General features: G+C 42.6%; 1 protein-coding gene across 1 annotated transcript; it reads left to right on the top strand.

Moving 5' to 3' along the window:
- Window positions 1-17,825: 17,825 nt before the first annotated feature.
- LOC143580733 (uncharacterized) lies at window positions 17,826-20,014 on the top strand. The gene is made up of 3 exons (XM_077063678.1): window positions 17,826-18,513; window positions 18,702-19,372; window positions 19,967-20,014. The coding sequence occupies exons 1-3, from the start codon at window positions 17,826-17,828 to the stop codon at window positions 20,012-20,014; spliced, it is 1,407 nt and encodes a 468-aa protein (XP_076919793.1).
- The last annotated feature ends 383 nt before the right edge of the window (window positions 20,015-20,397 follow it).

The raw sequence follows: 20,397 nt of genomic DNA, 5'->3' as shown, positions 1-20,397 counted from the left end.
AATGTGGAATATAATTAAAATATTACAGCGTTGAGGCAACGCGTGAACGGAATAAACGGCATGCAAAAACATACGTCTCGAATCCACTTTTCTCTTGGCATCACTAGTACCATAAATAACCACAACCCCCCTCATGCACCATGCACCCGTCTCATTGATTGATTGATTGATTGATCAGACTTACAATCGGCGGATGCAAACATAACCATCTTATCAACGGCGCAGGACACTACCCTCCACACGTCACATACCCATACCCGTACCCAAATCATGGACATGCTTACCCACCCGCTAGCTATCCGCCGCTCGGTGGATATCCACCACCTGCTCCATGTTATCCAGGTTACATATTTTGTTGATGTTAATAGTGTTGGATTAATTTCTATTCTGGGTCACAAGTCGGTGAACCGGGCCTAAGAGGTTTTAACAAGTTGGTTTAAGTCTAAGGGGTATTATGAAACATTCCATATGCTTGGTGGCCAAGTTCACCTTGTTGGCCAAGTTGACCTTGTTGCCCAAGTTCACCTTGGTAGCCAAGTTGAGTGGTGACCACATATTATGCTTGGTGACCAAGTTGGGTTACTAGTATAAATAGATGTACAAAGTTAGTGTTAGATACAACATCAACAACAAACACAACAATCACCACCATCACTACCAAAGTTATTGTAATCAGTTTTTTGAGTTATATTTTCTGGTTATAATATAAGTCGGTTATTTATAAGTTGTGCGTTAATTATCCTTTATCATTCTTGAATTGGTATCAGAGCTCGGTTCAAGAACGCGATAATTAACGGCCAACAAAGAAGGTGTCTCGATCGAACAAGTTGGTTTGATTTTCTGAAGAAGTTGTTATCGTGTTTGATCGAACAAGTTGGTTTGATCTCCCAAAGAAGTTGTTGTCATTGTCGATAGCATAGTTCGTTCAGTTGTTACTTTATTCAAACAAGTTGGGTTTGAGTAGCCATGGGTGACACGACAAAAATGACATGGCTATGGCCTTGTTGTTTCAATCCATACCCGAAACCTTGATAATGCAAATTAGAGATCAAGAAACTGCTAAAGCCATGTGGGATTCGATTAAAACCCGACACTTAGGTGCTGAACGGGTTAGAGAAGCACGTCTCCAAACCTTGTCAATGGAATTTGACAATATGAAGATGAACGAGTCAGATTCCATAGATTACTTTGTGGGCAAGTTATCGAGCACTGCCTCGAAATCAGCGGCTCTCAGCGAAGTTATAGATGAAGCAAGGTTGGTAAAGAAGTTTCTCAAAAGTCTCTCAAGATCGAAGTATATTCAAATGGTTGCTTCGCTTGAGCAAATGTTGGATCTCAATAAAACGGGATTTGAAGATGTTGTAGGCCGACTTCGAGCCTATGAGGAGCGAATCCGAGAAGAAGAAATTCAAGGGGGTGACCAAGGTAAACTTTTATTCGGTAAATATGATTCATCAAGTCATAAAAGTTTTGAATCTAATGGGGGACGAGGACGAGGAGGTCGAGGTCGCGGTCGAGGCCGTTTCAATGGCCAATACTGAACCCCTAGTACCGAACAAGGGTCATCAAGTCGGGGAAAAGTAAGGGTGAAGAAAGATCAATCAAAGATTTTATGTTACCGATGTGACCAGTTTGGTCACTTTGCATCCGGTTGCCCGGACCGAGTTCAAAAGGGTCAAGAAGCAAACAAAACCGAAGCCCGTGAAATTTTTGATGATGCGACGTATATGCATCAAGTTGTGTTCTTAAATGAACAAAACCTAATACCAAAAAAATACGAGACCGAGCGGGTCGAAGATGATGTATGGTATTTGGATAATGGGGCAAGTAATCATATGACGGGAAACCGGTCGTATTTTTTATAGTTAAACGAGAACATAACCGGGAGGGTTAAGTTCGGAGATGGGTCATTTGTTCAAATCAAGGGAAAAGGCTCAATTCTTTTCCAAGGAAAATCGGGTGACCAAGACTTGCTAACCGAGATTTATTATATTCCGGAGTTAAAAAATAATATAATAAGTCTCGATCAAGCAACAGAGTCCGGATGTGACATTCGGATGAAACACGATCTTCTGACCATGTACGATGAGAACGGGAGGTTACTCATGAAGGTCAAGAGATCCGAAAACCGACTCTATAAAATACGAATGAAAATTGGAGCTCCCGTGTGTTTGCAATCAAAGATTGAAGATGATGCATGGCGTTGGCATGCAAGACTTGGGCACATCAATTTCGATTTAATGAAATCGATGGCTAAAAAGGATCTTGTATGAGGTTTACCACATGTTGAACACGAAAATCAGTTGTGTGAATCGTGCTTGGTGGGTAAACAAACGAGGCGTTCGTTTCCGGCTACATCCTCGTTTAGAGCATCCCAACCTTTGGAGTTAGTTCATGGTGACTTGTGCGGTCCAATAAACCCATCCACTATCTCGGGTAATAGGTATGTCTTTGTTATTATAGACGATTACTCACGATACATGTGGACGTTTTTATTGAAAGAAAAAGGTGAAGCGTTTGAAAGTTTTAAGAGGTTTAAAGCCCTGATCGAGACGGAGGCGGGTTTACCAATGAAAACTCTCCGAACCGATAGGGGAGGAGAATTCACTTCACGTGATTTCAATTGGTTCTGCGATGAAAGTGGAATTATTCGGAATTTAACTGCCCCGTACACGCCGCAACAAAATGGCGTGGTAGAAAGGCGAAACAGAACTTTAATGGGGATGGTGCGGAGTATTCTAAAGGCAGTGCAGGTACCAAATTATATGTGGGGAGAAGCGGTCCGACATTCAACCTTTTTAATCAATCGGGTCCAACCCGGCCTTGGTTGATCAAACTCCATACGAACGGTTCAAGAAAAAGAAACCAATTATTGAACACGTTCGAGTATTTGGGTGCATGGCGTATGCTAAAGTTGATAGTGTAAATCTAAAGAAACTTGATGATAGGTCAAGACAACTCGTTTATCTCGGGTCGAAGACGGGTTCAAAAGCATACCGTCTCTTCGATCAGAACACCCAGAAAATTGTTGTTAGTCGGGACGTTGTGTTTGACGAAAACAAATGGTGGAATTGGGTAAAGAAAGTCGAGAAGAATGACTATGAGCCGGGTATGTTTTCTATTGTTTGAGGGGTGCGGTTGACAATAGATCTGGTCAAATCGAACCCACTATTGAAGAAACGTCTAGAAGCAACCTGGGTAGCCCAAGCTCTGAACCTACATCATCGGTTCAACCCGAGTCCAACGACTCAGCCGAACCAAGTTATATAGGGCCTAATTCCTCAACCCGCTCTCAAGTTCAGTCGACGAGTAATGGGTCACAGGTCCATTCGGGTGAAAATGAGGCCCAAACGGGTCTAAGACGTTCAACCGAGTCTCGGTTTTACCAAGAAGATTACAAGAAGATTATGTGTTACATGTTGACTCTAACTATGAGCAATTGCTTCTTACATCAAGTGGTGAACCGAGTAGCTATTTTGAGGCTAAGTCGAACCAAAAATGGGTTCGAGCTATGAATACCGAGATCGATTCGATAAACAAGAATGAAACATGGAGGTTAGTTGAACTTCCAAATGGTGCAAAACGTATCGGGTTGAAGTGGGTGTTCAAAATCAAACGAAATGCGGATGGAACGATAAACAAGTACAAAGCTCGGTTGGTTGCAAAGGGGTACGTGCAACAACCCGGGATTGACTTTGATGATGTTTTCGCTCCGATAGCCCGAATCGAGATCGTTCGGCTACTAATCGCATTGGATACATCTAACGAGTGGGAAATCCACCATCTTGATGTAAAGACGACATTTCTACATGGTGAATTGAAAGAAGTTGTGTTCGTTTCTCAACCCGAAGGATACGAGAAAAAAGGCGAGGAGGCAAAAGTTTACAAGTTGTCAAAGGCCTTGTACGGGTTAAGGCAAGCTCCCCGAGCTTGGAACAAAAAGCTCGATAACATCCTACGAGACATGAAGTTTCAAAAATGTTCCAAGGAACAATCAGTCTACCGAAAGACGGATGGGAAACATTTTTTGATCGTAGCTGTGTATGTGGATGATTTATTTGTGACAAGTACAAGCTCGAGTATAATTTCCAATTTCAAAAAGGGTATGGCGACCAAGTTTGAGATGTCGGATCTCGGGAAGTTAACCTACTATCTCGGAATCGAAGTATTCCAACGAGAGGACGAGATAATAATTACACAAGAAGGATACGCCAAAAGGATTCTAAAGGAGACCGGTATGCAAAACTGTAATCCGTCTCAAGTCCCGATGGATCACGGTGTGAAATACTCAAAAGCCGAGAATGAAGTCGAACTCGATGCAACCGAGTATCGAAAGGTAGTGGGTTGCTTACGGTATTTATTATACACTCGTCCGGATATGGTGTACTCTGGGGTATTGTTAGTCGATATATGCAAAGCCCACGAGAATCTCATGGTATGGCAATACGACACCTATTGATATATTTGAAGAAAACGACGAGTTACGGGATCAAGTACGCGAAGAACGGGTCTAAACGACTTGTAGGTTATAGTGATAGTAGTCACAACATAGATGAGGATGATGGTAAAAGTACCACGGGGCACGTGTTTTATTACGGACAATCTCCAATTACATGGTGCTCACAAAAGCAAGCGACAGTTGCACTCTCATCGTGTGAAGCCGAGTACATGGCGGCTTCAGCAGCTGCGTGTCAAGCTGTATGGCTTTGAGAGTTGTTGTAACACCCCGACCAAAGGCGGATTATACATCGGGGCGCCACATATTGTTTCATTACTCGTGACACTATTGGGTGTCAATATTTAATAAATACATTCATTCGCGCACAGCGCAAAGTAGACAGAAGATAACATAAATCAACATAAACCATTATATTATAAGGCAAAATATTCGAACAACAATAACATGTCTTGATACATTTTAATCTAGGTCCAAAAGTAAAAACGTCCTACATGTCCACAAGCTCCAAATGTAGCTACAGCAAACCTGAACATGTGTTAAAATAAAACGTCAAACACTTGCGTGTTGGTGAGAAATCAAGTTTAATACAATACATAGATAACAATAAATCTGCGCGCAACACGTGTATGTCTGGTGTTTAACAAGGGTGTAATCAGATTGTGATCAAGCCTAAATAGATCATAGCTCATAGTTCATAGTTCAATCCGTGCTCCCAAATGAGCACAAAAACAAGAAAACATATGTGCAAGTGTAAACAAAGAAAACCGTAAACGATAGGTCTCCCGTGTTCATCTAATGGATCCATGAAAACTTCGGAGTAGGCCGAACAAAGCGGTTAATGATACACACATACAAATAAACAGCCAAGTAAACGTCCTCAACACATGGGATACTGCGCGACTAAAGTTCATAAACAAGTTTAAGACTCTAAGTTTGTACGAACACATGAACATCCCAAAACATTAAAAATAAAAAGGGATTAGGTACGGGATTACTCACATGATAAACGATGCGGTGTAAGATAAAGCAAGAACCAACTTTAAACAAGCACAAGTTAACCTATAAATAAGATTATTGTTTTAATGATTTGTTTTAAGTCTTGATATAAGTTAGCATAATTAATAAGTAAATTATTATATATAATATATATTACCGGAAAAGCAGGGCAGAACAGGGAGGAAGACGGAGGCAGAGAGGGAGGCGACAGAGGATCAACGGCAGAGAGCAAGGAGGAACAGGAGAGTTTAAGTGCTTTGTGTGTGTAGTGTTAGGAAATTAACATTATTATTTATAGGGAAACCCTAGGGAACACAATCCCTAGAAAAAGGGGAAAAGATCTCAAAAAGCAAAAGATTCCAAAAGCAAAAGATATCAAAAGATATGGCAGCTGCAGGAACAAGGAAAAGCTGACAGGTAACAGTAAACAGGCATGGGCGGGTCAGATAAAGGTACTGGTCAAGCATGGAAAAGCAGATCTCAAAAGATAATGTCAGTCACTTTTTCTGTCAACCAAAGGGGTTGGTGCGCATGCTGCGCCAAAAGTGGCTTTTCAGACATAAAACAGATTAGGTCAACAGCACAAAAGATAAGACAACACAAAAGCAAACGGCTAGATTAAACAGAAGAAAACTCAAAGGGTTTAGCGCGAGAAGGCTCGAGCGCGAAGGCAGACACAGAAGGTCAAGAGAGCGCGAGCGCGAAGGCAGACAGAACCAACCTTAACGTGTCGCGGAAAGAACTACATTTCTAAGCGCGCCGCGGGAAGAATCACATTTCTTAGCGCGCCGCGGGAGGAATTAAAATTCCTAGCGCGCCGCGGGAAGAACTATAATTCTTCGCGCGTCGAGGGATGAACTACGATTCTTAGCGCGCTGCGAGAAGAACTACAAATCCTGAGCGCGTCGCGGGAAGAACTACCGTTCTTAGCGCGCTGCGAGAAGAATTACAATTCTTAGCGCGTTGCGAGAAGAGTTCGTCTCGCGTATCGCTGTAACAGGTGGTTTTCACGCAGGATTCCTTGTAAGGGGTCTAGCGCGTGGAGCTGCGCAGACAACCTTAGGCGGGAAGGAACAAAGGACAAGCAAAGAGTTAGAAGAAAAAGAGGGAAACAAGGCGTAAGAGCGGGACGGCGACAAGAGGGAAAAGAAGGCGGAAAGAGAGAAGGAAGAGGGACGGGACGGCGGAAAGAAAGAGAGAGAAAGAGGCGGGAAGGAAAATATATTATTATTATTATTATTAAAAGTAAAATATAAGTATAAATAAATATTAAATCATAAAAGAAAGAGATCGGGTCAGAGAAACGGGTACCTGGGTCGGGTCGGATCGGGGCAGATGTCACAGTCTCCCCTACTTTAAGAAATTTCGTCCCGAAATTTATCTCGAAGTAGGTTGCGCAGAGAACAGGTGTGGGTACTTGATCTTCATTTGATCTTCCCTTTCCCATGTAAACTCGGCTCCGCGCTTGGACTCCCAGCGAATTTTAACAATAGGGATACGACTGCGCTTGGTTTGCTTTACCTCGCGATCCATAATCTCAACAGGCTTCTCAACGAAATGCATAGTTTCATCAACTTGAACTTCATCAAGTGGAATGTGAAGGTTCTCGTCAGCTGAACACTTCTTGAGATTGGATACATGGAACGTTGGATGCACATTACTGAGCGCGGGCGGCAGGTCAAGTCTGTAGGCAACTTTTCCCACACGCGCGAGAATCTTGAATGGTCCAACATATCGAGGAGCAAGCTTACCTTTCTTCCCAAAGCGGACAACACCTTTCCAAGGCGACACTTTGAGGAGAACATGATCACCAACTTGAAATTCGAGAGGCTTCCGCCTACGATCTGCGTAACTCTTCTGTCGGCTTCTGGCAGTCAGCAGATGATCACGGATCTTGGCGATTTTATCGGTTGTCTCTTGAACAAGTTCGGGTCCTGTGATTTGAGTTTCACCCACTTCGCTCCAACAGATCGGGGAGCGGCACTTACGACCGTAAAGTGCTTCAAATGGAGCCATACCAATACTGGAATGATAGCTGTTATTATAAGAGAACTCAATTAAAGGCAGGTGTAAATCCCAATTACCTCCAAAATCAAGAACACAAGATCGGAGCATATCCTCAAGAGTTTGAATAGTTCGCTCAGACTGACCGTCAGTCTGAGGATGATATGCCGTACTCATGTCCAAGCGAGTTCCTAGCGCAGATTGGAGAGATTTCCAAAAGCGAGATATAAAACGGCCATCGCGATCGGATATGATGCTCAAAGGAGTACCATGGCGGCAGACAATTTCCTTGACATAAAGCTGCGCGAGTTGCTCAACACGGTAGTTTTCACGAATGGGCAGAAAGTGAGCAGACTTAGTCAAACGATCCACTATTACCCAAATGCTATCATGTTTGCTTGCTGTCAAAGGTAACTTGGTAATAAAGTCCATCGCTACACATTCCCATTTCCACGTAGGAATTTCAGGTTGTTCGAGCAAACCAGATGGGCGTTGGTGTTCAGCTTTTACTTTAGAACAAGTCAGGCATCTAGCTACGAACACAGCAATATCCTTTTTCATACCGGGCCACCAATAAGTAATGCACAAATCCTTGTACATCTTATCAGCGCCAGGATGAACGGAATATCGAGATTTATGCGCTTCACTCAGGATATCAGCGCGAAGATTCTCATCAAAGGGAATCCAGATGCGATTGAGATAGCAGAGAATTCCACTCAGATTAGGGACAAAATGCGCTTCCGCGCCACACGCTAACTCGGCGCGAAGGCTACCATTACTGATGGATGCGCGCTGCGCGTCACGAATACGCGATTCAAGGTTGCTTTGGATCGGCGCGAAGTGAAGCTGGGTGCGCGGCAAGATACAGTTAAGCTGGCAGGGTTTTCGGCTGAGCGCATCGGCTACCACATTAGCCTTACCAGGATGATATCGGATCTCACAATCGTAATCGCTGATGAGTTCGTTCCATCGGCATTGCCTCATGTTAAGTTCCCTTTGATCAAAGATATGCTGAAGGCTTTTATGGTCAGTGTAAAGGATACACTTAGTGCCATAAAGGTAGTGTCTCCAGATCTTCAAGGCAAAAACGACTGCACCAAGTTCGAGGTCGTGAGTTGTATAATTCTTTTCATGAACCTTGAGTTGCCTTGATGCGTAAGCGATAACCTTGCCTCGTTGCATAAGAACACAACCGAGACCTTGGTTGGAGGCATCGCAGCACACGACAAAATCATCATTACCCTCAGGTAGCGCAAGAACAGGAGCTTCACACAACAATCGCTTGAGCGTCAGAAAGGCTTCTTCTTGCTTCGAGCCCCAAATATACGGTTTACCTTTGTGCGTTAGAGCTGTTAAAGGCAAAGCGATCTTCGAGAAGTTCGAAATGAAGCGCCGGTAATAACCAGCTAAGCCCAGAAAGGAACGGATCTCGGAAGGAGAGGATGGCGTAATCCAGTTCTTGATTGCTTCAATTTTGGATGGGTCGACATGAATACCCATCTTGTTTACAATATGACCAAGAAACTGTACTTCATCAGACCAGAATTCACACTTGGAAAGCTTAGCATAGAGCTGCTCGGTTCGAAGCTTTTGCAACACCAACCGAAGATGTTGCTCATGCTCGGCCTTGGTCTTAGAATACACCAGAACATCATCGATAAACACAATCACAAAACGGTCCAAGAAAGGCCTACACACCCGATTCATTAGATCCATGAAAACGGCGGGTGCGTTGGTCAAACCGAAGGACATGACCAAGAATTCAAAATGGCCATAACGAGTTCGAAAAGCAGTCTTCGGAACATCTTCATCGCGGATGCGCAACTGGTGATAGCCAGAACGGAGATCAATCTTGGAAAAACAAGAGGCACCTTGGAGTTGATCAAAGAGGTCGTCAATAAGCGGTAAGGGATACCGGTTTTTAATGGTGAGTTTGTTCAACTCGCGGTAATCAATACACATGCGAAACGATCCATCTTTCTTTTTAACGAACAACACCGGAGCACCCCAGGGCGAAGAGCTAGGGCGAATGAATCCTTTAGCGGTCAACTCTTGAAGTTGACTTGCCAATTCTTGCATCTCAGCGGGCGCAAGACGGTAAGGAGATTTAGCTACGGGGGAAGCACCAGGGACAAGATCAATACGGAACTCGACTTCACGAGCGGGAGGGATACCAGGAAGATCATCAGGAAAAACTTCAGGAAAATCACGCACAACAGGGATATCGCGAAGCTTCTTTTCTTCAGCAGGTTTAACCACATGAGCTAAGAATGCAATACACCTTTTTCGCATGAGTCTTCGGGCTTCGGCGCAAGACATAAGCTTAAGACCGCGGGAGGGTTTTTCGCCGTAGATGTGAAGATCACCATTTTCTCGAGGAATGCGAATCAACTTCTTGGCGCAAATAACTTCGGCGCGATTATTCGAGAGCCAGTCCATACCAATGATAACATCAAAGCTTCCAAGAGGCATGGGGATGAGGTCGATCAGGAAATCGTTTTCGTTAAGGTTAAGCGTGCAATCTTTAATCACAGAGTTAATTAAAACAGTTTCACCGTTAGCCAATTCAACTGAAAAATCTTCTTTTAAATCGCTGCGCGGTCGCGCAAGCTTCTGCTCAAACGCGCGAGAAATAAAACTTCGATCGGCGCCAGTATCAAAAAGTACAGAAGCATAAAATCCGTTAAGCAAAAATGTACCATTAACTACGTCATTATTCGCTTGCGCTTGGTGCGCGGTTATGTTAAAAGCTCGTCCACGCGTCACTTGGTTTGAAATCTGGTTCACCGGATTCGCTTGCGTAATCTGAACTTGTAGCCTTGGGCACGCGTTTCGGAAATGACTGGGATCACCGCAGTTATAGCACGACCTGGGTCGTGGGTTTTGGTAGGTTAGTTGTGGGTTCTGCGGGTAGACTGGTGGTGTTGGCGCAATTGGGTTGGCGGGAGGGACTCTACAGTATTCGGCAGAGTGACCAACGCGGCCACATCGGTTACATTGTCGACACGGGGTTTGGGTTGGGTGGTGAAGTCTACAGGTTGGGCAAAAGGGTTGATTTCCTGTGTAAGGTTTCTTAGGTGGCGGGGCAGGGAGTGCGGGATTGGTTAAGGCATAGTTATGGACTACAGGAGGTGTTGGGTAGGTTGACAGAGGGTTAGGCGCGTAAACTGGAGGTTGGTAGATGGGTTGCTGGACAATGGGCGGGTTGGTAAGCGCATAGGCTTGTCTGCGCCTACGTTTCTGGTTATGGTTTGAGGGTTCTGGTTTGGTTTCTGCGGGTTCAGAGACAGTTTTGGTGGGTTTGGTCTTCTCAGATCCCCGCAGGAACAGGGTTCCTGCTCTGACATGGTTGTCGCTGAGCACAGCGGCCAACTCGATGGCGTCAGAGAGGGTTACTGGGTTTCTGGCCCACACAGAATCTTGAATTTCCATGGGGAGACCCCCAAGGAATTTCTCTATGGCTCGGCGTGAAGGGGTAACAAGTTGAGGGACAAGTAAGCTTAGCTCGTGGAAGCGCGTCGCGTACTCGCGCGCTTCACCGTTGTATTGCTTCAAGTTCCAGAATTCCTCCTCTAGGCGCTTAATTTCGTTGGGAGGGCAGAATTCTCGCGTCAGAATTTCCTTGAATTCCTCCCATGTCATGCTAGAAGCAGCCTCTGCGCCACGCGCATGAGCTACTCCGTTCCACCATGTAAGCGCTCTAGATTCCAGGACACTGGAAGCATACAGGGTTCGTCTGTCTGAGGGGCATTGGGTGTGGAGGAAAGTGTTTTCAATCTTCTCGAGCCATTGGAGCATCACGGTGGCTCCTTCAAGACCTGTGAACTTCGGAGGGTTACCCGCGTTGAAGGATTTAATGTTGTAACTAGAGGTGTTGGTATTGTTTTGGCTCAAGGCTTGGGCTATTGCGGCGGCTATTTCCTGGGAACGTTGCTGTCTACGCATGCGCGAGGCTTCTCTTCTCTGAAATCGGCGAGATAGCGGAGGCATTCTATAAAAGTTTTAACTTTAGTTAATATCTTGGTTTTAGCACAAAGTTTAATCTTATAAAGCTTGGTTTCGCGGAGTCAGTTACTGTTAAAAGTTAAAGTAAAATAAATGACCCTAAATGCAGACTTAATAAAGGTAACAAACTCGAATCAAGAATCGACAATTCATGTATCACCATGACTTTCCGAATTCCCAATTTTAAAATATACGAGCAAACGAGTATTGGGGATTGACGATTCATGTATCACCATGACTTTTCAATCTTCAATACAAAATATACAAGAAAATGAGTATTGGAGGTCGACAATTCATGTATCACCATGACTTTTCAAGTCTCCAACCTCAGAACATAATCGTAAATGGAAATTGAAAATCAACTATTCATGTATCACCATGACTTTTCGGATTTTCAAACCCAACAAACGAATATGTAAGAAAAATCAATAAAAATCGAAATTCAACAAAAATCGAAATATCGCGAAATAAAATCATATACTGCGCAAGCGCGAGCATATTTATAAACAACGAGTAATTAACAATAAGCGCGCAAACATGAGAATTCTCTCATGCGCGAGAAGGGACTCTTAGGTATTCTAGGCCGTTACGTCTAACCACCTATCCTAAAGTCAACGAGCTCTGATACCAATCTGTAACACCCCGACCAAAGGCGGATTATACATCGGGGCGCCACATATTGTTTCATTACTCGTGACACTATTGGGTGTCAATATTTAATAAATACATTCATTCGCGCACGCGCAAAGTAGACAGAAGATAACATAAATCAACATAAACCATTATATTATAAGGCAAAATATTCGAACAACAATAACATGTCTTGATACATTTTAATCTAGGTCCAAAAGTAAAAACGTCCTACATGTCCACAAGCTCCAAATGTAGCTACAGCAAACCTGAACATGTGTTAAAATAAAACGTCAAACACTTGCGTGTTGGTGAGAAATCAAGTTTAATACAATACATAGATAACAATAAATCTGCGCGCAACACGTGTATGTCTGGTGTTTAACAAGGGTGTAATCAGATTGTGATCAAGCCTAAATAGATCATAGCTCATAGTTCATAGTTCAATCCGTGCTCCCAAATGAGCACAAAAACAAGAAAACATATGTGCAAGTGTAAACAAAGAAAACCGTAAACGATAGGTCTCCCGTGTTCATCTAATGGATCCATGAAAACTTCGGAGTAGGCCGAACAAAGCGGTTAATGATACACACATACAAATAAACAGCCAAGTAAACGTCCTCAACACATGGGATACTGCGCGACTAAAGTTCATAAACAAGTTTAAGACTCTAAGTTTGTACGAACACATGAACATCCCAAAACATTAAAAATAAAAAGGGATTAGGTACGGGATTACTCACATGATAAACGATGCGGTGTAAGATAAAGCAAGAACCAACTTTAAACAAGCACAAGTTAACCTATAAATAAGATTATTGTTTTAATGATTTGTTTTAAGTCTTGATATAAGTTAGCATAATTAATAAGTAAATTATTATATATAATATATATTACCGGAAAAGCAGGGCAGAACAGGGAGGAAGACGGAGGCAGAGAGGGAGGCGACAGAGGATCAACGGCAGAGAGCAAGGAGGAACAGGAGAGTTTAAGTGCTTTGTGTGTGTAGTGTTAGGAAATTAACATTATTATTTATAGGGAAACCCTAGGGAACACAATCTCTAGAAAAAGGGGAAAAGATCTCAAAAAGCAAAAGATTCCAAAAGCAAAAGATATCAAAAGATATGGCAGCTGCAGGAACAAGGAAAAGCTGACAGGTAACAGTAAACAGGCATGGGCGGGTCAGATAAAGGTACTGGTCAAGCATGGAAAAGCAGATCTCAAAAGATAATGTCAGTCACTTTTTCTGTCAACCAAAGGGGTTGGTGCGCATGCTGCGCCAAAAGTGGCTTTTCAGACATAAAACAGATTAGGTCAACAGCACAAAAGATAAGACAACACAAAAGTAAACGGCTAGATTAAACAGAAGAAAACTCAAAGGGTTTAGCGCGAGAAGGCTCGAGCGCGAAGGCAGACACAGAAGGTCAAGAGAGCGCGAGCGCGAAGGCAGACAGAACCAACCTTAACGTGTCGCGGAAAGAACTACATTTCTAAGCGCGCCGCGGGAAGAATCACATTTCTTAGCGCGCCGCGGGAGGAATTAAAATTCCTAGCGCGCCGCGGGAAGAACTATAATTCTTCGCGCGACGAGGGATGAACTACGATTCTTAGCGCGCTGCGAGAAGAACTACAAATCCTTAGCGCGTCGCGGGAAGAACTACCGTTCTTAGCGCGCTGCGAGAAGAATTACAATTCTTAGCGCGCTGCGAGAAGAGTTCGTCTCGCGTATCGCTGTAACAGGTGGTCTTCACGCAGGATTCCTTGTAAGGGGTCTAGCGCGTGGAGCTGCGCAGACAACCTTAGGCGGGAAGGAACAAAGGACAAGCAAAGAGTTAGAAGAAAAAGAGGGAAACAAGGCGTAAAGGCGGGACGGCGACAAGAGGGAAAAGAAGGCGGAAAGAGAGAAGGAAGAGGGACGGGACGGCGGAAAGAAAGAGAGAGAAAGAGGCGGGAAGGAAAATATATTATTATTATTATTAAAAGTAAAATATAAGTATAAATAAATATTAAATCATAAAAGAAAGAGATCGGGTCAGAGAAACGGGTACCTGGGTCGGGTCGGATCGGGGCAGATGTCACAGTTGTTGAGCGAGTTGACTGGAGAAGCGTTGCAGAAAGTTGTGTTGAAAGTTGATAACACGTCCGCAATAGCCCTTGTGAAAAATCCGGTTTTTCACAACCGAACAAAGCATATAAAGTCTCGTTTTCATTTTATCCGAGATTGCTACAACGACGGCGAGGTCGATGTTGAGCACATTAGCGGGAAAGAGCAACGGGCTGATATCCTCACTAAGGCACTCGCAAGAATCAAGTTCACGGAGATGCGCGAGTTACTTGGAGTTGAAGACCTTTCTAATCCGAATCAGAAATTAGGGGGTGAATGTTGGATTAATTTCTATTCCGGGTCACAAGTCGGTGAACCGGGCCTAAGAGGTTTTAACAAGTCGGTTAAAGTCTAAGGGGTATTATGAAACATTCCATATGCTTGGTGGCCAAGTTCACCTTGTTGGCCAAGTTGACCTTGTTGCCCAAGTTCACCTTGGTGGCCAAGTTGAGTGGTGACCACATATTATGCTTGGTGACCAAGTTGGGTTACTAGTATAAATAGATGTACAAAGTTAGTGTTAGATACAACATCAACAACAAACACAACAATCACCACCATCACTACCAAAGTTATTGTAATCAGTTTTTTGAGTTATATTTTCTGGTTATAATATAAGTCGGTTATTTATAAGTTGTGCGTTAATTATCCTTTATCATTCTTGAAATAGGGTGTTTGGGATTACTTATTTCACATCCTTATAAGTTTTCATTAAGTAAATAAATTACGAAAGTGTAACTTATGGAAATGTTCCTCTCATAAATCACAAACACTTTATTACTTTTCAAAAAGTTAATAAGTTATAAGTTGATGAAAATAAGCAATCCCAAACACCCTATAAGACTAAGGGTTTGGATCAAATATAAATTAAATTAACGTGCTAACTGTGGGAATCAAATAGTGTAATTATATATACAACATAGTGTAATTATAGTATAGTGTAATTACACTGCGATGTAATTACATAATTACACTACTTGTATATATAATTACACTACTTGATTTCCACAGTTAGCACGTTAATTTAATTTGTACGTTAACTTTTCCCTAAGACTAAAATATCAAACATGTGTAAAGATATTGATTTAACAAAAAATGTTTGTTTAGTGCATGAAGGTCACAGGCATGGTGTAGGCGCGCTTCTTGCTGGAGGGGTAGCAGCGATGGCGGGAGCGTATGGAGGTAACCATAAATATGGATACCATCACCATCATCACCATGGGAAGTTTAAACATTATAAGTTCAAGCGTACAAAGTTTGGTAAACGTTGGAAGCATTGAAGGAGTGATGTATGGAAGCACAAAATGTGGTGAAAGTAATATGTTGGAATAACACTAGTGGAAAAATAATTATAACTTTCAAACACATATAATTATAATTATACATGTATAATATTTTATGTATTTGTGTTCTTTTGATAAGAGAGTCATGGTGAGCAAAATATGTCCAACATAGAATAAGATGACTAAAATATAGAATTTTGAAGTAATGAGATTGATTATTGATATGAAACCGGAAAAATTGAAATGAATAAAATATGTGTTTACATGAATGGGTGAGCTCGAGCTCGAAAATACACGAGGCAACCTTAGTTATGCTCAAGCTTGATTTTGAAGTTAAACGAGCTTAAGATCGAGCCAACGAGCCGAGCCGAGCTTAGGTCGATTTTGGCTCGGTTACAGAAATGTCCAACTCAGCTCAGGTTATTGTAAATCAAGTTTTCTTAGCTATTTTATTCGAGCTTTTATCAAGTGAGCCACAAGCCCAAGCTTCGAGTCGCAAGCTTTTTGAACAACCCTAAAATAACATTGTAGGGGCATAATAACGGAAAAAATACTTCATTAGCAATAAGCCAATAAGAAATAGGTGGAGCAATGGAGCATGCACACCCGCAAGTATGGCAACCAAGAGGAGGGGTAAGGGGCGCGAGTCATTCCCGAGGAACATGAAGTTTTTTCTTAGTATGTTTAAGTTATTCTCATATTTTTGTTTAAAAAAAGTTCTTTAAGCCCCATTTTTCTTCTACTCGCCCTAGGTCCCCGATTCTTAGGGACAAGCCTTCCCGCTACATAATGTACTAAATCAGATAAACTAAAACAATCACGTTGTTGAATCTAAAAAGTTTGGTGGAATACCTATGGACAATAAAGTATAATTACATTGACAAAATCACAAAGATTATCCTTTATGTTTGTATCAAATTTTATTCATTATTCTTTATTTTTAAAATTAATATGTTTTGTTCTTTATATTTTCAAATCTAACAGTGTTTGTCCTTTAACCCTAACCAGTTGACAATTTAAGCCCGCTAGTAAAGTATGAAAATGAAGTGCATGGTAATCCAGTTGACAATTTAAGCCCGTGTCTTGTTCATTATTTTATTAAGAGGTTCAATTTTCAAACTTTCCCCTTTATGTTACTTTGAAATTACTAAATACGTAAACTTTTAATATTAAAAGGGAAAAAAAGAGATTGTCACACTGAGGTGGGATCTGATACAAATAAAAATTAACATACTAAACATAAAAATAACTAGAGTAACTACAGTTTTGAACTAAGATAATTATATTATAAAAAAATAATATAGTGTAGTAATACTTATTCTAGTTTAAGTGTTTATAGTATAAAAATAATTACTCTAGAGTTTTACGGTTCTCACGATAAGAATTTATATTCGATCTAAATCTTGCCATGATCATGTCTATATTTTATTCATTAAAATGCAAACTTTTCATACAATAATCCATTTTCACTTTTACATTATTATAGACAAGGCCCAGCCCAGAACTTTCATAAAGGCCCATGACTATTTTATATTTTCGTCAAGTCTAATTCCATTTTATAAGTCTAAGAGGGTGTTTAGGATTGCTTATTTTCATCGACTTATAACTTATAAACTTTTTAAAAAGTAATAAGGTGTTTGGAATTATTTATATTGTGAGAGGAAAAGTTCCATAAGTTACACTTTTGTAACTTATTAATTTAATGAAAAATTATAAGGAGACAAAATAAGGAATCCCAAACACCCCTTAAATGTCTAATTCATGTTTATCCAGGTTACTGATCATATTATTTTCTTTTTTTATATAAAGAACCAAAGATCTTTTGTTTCTATGCTTTTCTTTTGTTTATTATTATCTTAGCTATCGTCGTATTATTGTCTTTATATATACGAGCTATAACCCCAACCTTCAACAGTTTCTGATCCCAGCTATAACCCCAAGCGAACATTATTTTATTAATTCGAAACCTTCAACTGATTTCAACATTTATTATCATCTTTCAACTATTCATCTTCATCTTTCAATCAATCCCTGCTTTTCGCAAATCACCAATCCTCGGTTTTGGGTCTGCCTTCGATAAAATGTCTCAATGAGTTAATCGGTTTTTTTGGGTTTACGGAGGGGGGAGCAACTGGCGGTTGCTCTCTTTTCTCCTCTTAGTTCCGGTTTTTACTCCCAAAACTCAGCTCGAGTTTGTTTGTTGGCCTTTTGTCGTGAGGGGTTATGACAAGGGCTCGGATTGTAAAAGGAGCCCCATCGGGGGAGGTGGGCATGGGAGCCGGGAGGTGGACATGGTTGTCGGTTCGAAATCATTTCTCGTGGTGGATTAATTGATGAGGGTGCTATGTCTAAGACCCTAGAAAATAGTGTGGGTTCGGGGGGTGTTTGGCCATGTCCTTTTAGGGGGTTCCATTGTTGCCCGGATGGACGGGCGAGGTCAAAGGGGATCTCTCGGTTGATTGCGCATATCAAACGACTTCATTTGTCGTTGGATGAGCGGAAAGGGACCCTACGGGATGCCATTTCCACGGATTGTGATTTATTGATTTCGGTTGGGGAGGCTTTAAAGGCCTCGGACCAGTGGCTATGTGGGATGTGCATGCGTCCAAATGCTCTTAAACGGACGTGTCATCATGCTGATGGAGTCACCAAGTACAACGAGGGTGTGGGAGCGGTGGAGGAGTTTATTGTGGGGATTGATAAACCGCATGTTATGAGGAATGTTGCTCCCTTGGGAGGGATAGTGGCGGATGAGGTTCTCCTTGACCGCGTCTTCTCTCTTCCTATAACAACTGTTAAGAGCATCCCTCATAGTTGTCGTATGGCATTTTCTCAAGCGTTAACTGCGGCTCTGGGTAAGGTGGTCACTATGACAGAGTCTGTTGAGGCGTGGGTGAAACTTTTCTTGTTACCGCGGTGCACGTTGCGTGTTTTCAGACCTTCTAAACGTCAGGAGCGCAGGTCCAGTAATAGAAAGTCTTTGCAATGTCATAGTATTCAACAGGCACTAACAACTTGGGGTGTTAAGGATGGTTTTGATACGCTTACTTTATCCCTTTTTGCCACACCTCTAGGGGTGAACTCGAGTCATGAGGAGCCTCTCGCTAAGCACGATGATGTTGCAGTATGCGCCAATGTGAAACAATGTTTACGAAAAGTGGCGGACGGCATTTCACTGCCGTCATTAAAGTATTATGATCTTCAGGGATTGCACCTTTAGGCAATGACACTTTGAAAGCGTTAGTGGCTAAGCATCCCAATTTGCCCCCGCCGGTTATGCCTGCTTCATTGCTTTCTGAGCCTCCTCTTGTTGTTGATGAGGATTGTGTGCTTGGATGCATTAAATCCTTCCCTAAAGGGACGGCATGCGGACGAGATGGATTGAGGGCACAACATATTTTGGATGCATTTTGTGGAGAGGGGTCGTCGATCGCTGTTGGGTTACTAAAGGTTATTACTGCAATGGTTAATTTATGTTTGGGGAGGGGGGGATGCCCAAGGGTTTTGGCAGAGTTCATTGCGTCGGCTCCTCTCACACCGTTGCTTAAACCGGACAATGGGATTAGACCCATTGCCGTAGGTGCCATTTGGAGAAGATTGATCTCTAAGGTGGCTATGAGGGGTGTTAGGAAAGACATTACTAAATACCTGTGCGACTTTCAGTTTGGGGTGGGAGTCCCTAGTGGTGCAGAGGTCGTTCTTCATAGCGCGAAGAGTTTTTTAAGTAGGTTCCATTCTGATGGGTCATTGGCTATGCTTACTATTGATTTTTGTAATGCCTTCAACTTGGTGGATAGGACTGCCCTTTTGAATGAGGTTCGGGCCCGATGCCCATCTATTTCCTGTGAGATTGGAACACCGGTGCTAGGTGTGAAACTCCTCGGGGAAGCCGTTAGTCGGGATGTCGGGTTCATCAGTGAACTTGCTATGAAAAAGGCTTCGCGAGCTGTGGAGTTGATGAGCTATCTCCCGCATTTGCGGGACCCTCAATGCGAGCTCCTTTTGCTCCGCTCATGTATGGGAGTTGGAAAGTTGTTGTTCGGTCTCAGAACATGCCAACCTGTGTATGTAGGGGAAGCAGTTCCTGTGTTTGACAATGGCCTTCGGGGGGCGATTGAGGACATCGTGATTTGTGGTGGTGCCTTCTTTGGAGATTTCCAATGGAGGTTGGCATCACTTCCGACTCGTTTCGGAGGTTTGGGTTTATGTTCAGCTTCAGACGTTTCTACTTATGCGTTTGTGGCCTCGAGGGCGCAATATTGGGAATTGCAATACCACATTCTTCGAGGTTGTGGTATTGATGGGGTTGACTCCGATTATGGGAGTGCGATAGATCGGTTGCACATTTCACTTCCCGATTTTGATATTAGCGGTTTCTCTAATAAAGACACCGTCCCCCCTAAAGTCCAACATGCTTTGGCGAGTGCCCTTTATAGTGGAATCATTAAGAGTTTGGAAATGAAGTTTGATTTTTCCCCTCATCAGAAAGCGGTGTTGAGTGTCTTTGGGCCCCTCGGGCTCAAGATTTCTTAAGTGTTATCCCTATTGAAGTATTGGGCCAACATATGTCTTCTTTGGAGTACCGGGCCATCCTGAAGTATCGGCTAATGATCCCTTTGTTTCCGGTAGATGAGTCGTGCCCGGTTTGTCGTAAGGTTTGTTTGGATTCTTTTGGCGAGCATGTGGTTCACTGCAAAGAGTTGCCTGGGTTTAAGTACAGACATGATTTGGTGAGAGATGTTCTATGCGATGTTCTTAACGAGCCGGAATTTCGGCTAAAAAGGAAGCCCCCGTAAACTTTCTTATGGATCCTCAAGAAGGAAGATCTACATTACGACCGGCCGATATTCTTGTTTTTGGGTGGGTAGGGGGAAAACACGCTTGTGTCGACCTCACAGGAGTGTCCCCTCTTGTTG

Source organism: Bidens hawaiensis, unplaced genomic scaffold, assembly GCF_021521415.1.
Source record: "Bidens hawaiensis isolate Kalapana, Puna unplaced genomic scaffold, B.hawaiensis_p1.1 tig00030570_1, whole genome shotgun sequence".
Classification (NCBI taxonomy): Eukaryota; Viridiplantae; Streptophyta; class Magnoliopsida; order Asterales; family Asteraceae; genus Bidens; species Bidens hawaiensis.
Note: the sequence above shows the minus strand (reverse complement) of the source record. Positions and strands in the feature narration are given on the sequence as shown.

Bases quoted from the DNA above. Each gene is read 5' to 3' on its own strand.
- LOC143580733 (XM_077063678.1), top strand. From the start codon at position 17,826: ATGTCTAAGACCCTAGAAAATAGTGTGGGTTCGGGGGGTGTTTGGCCA. The intron at 18,514-18,701 runs GTTTTGATACGC...TTGCACCTTTAG, and splicing joins AACTTGGGGTGTTAAGGATG to GCAATGACACTTTGAAAGCG. The intron at 19,373-19,966 runs GTTAGTCGGGAT...TCCCCTCATCAG, and splicing joins TGAAACTCCTCGGGGAAGCC to AAAGCGGTGTTGAGTGTCTT.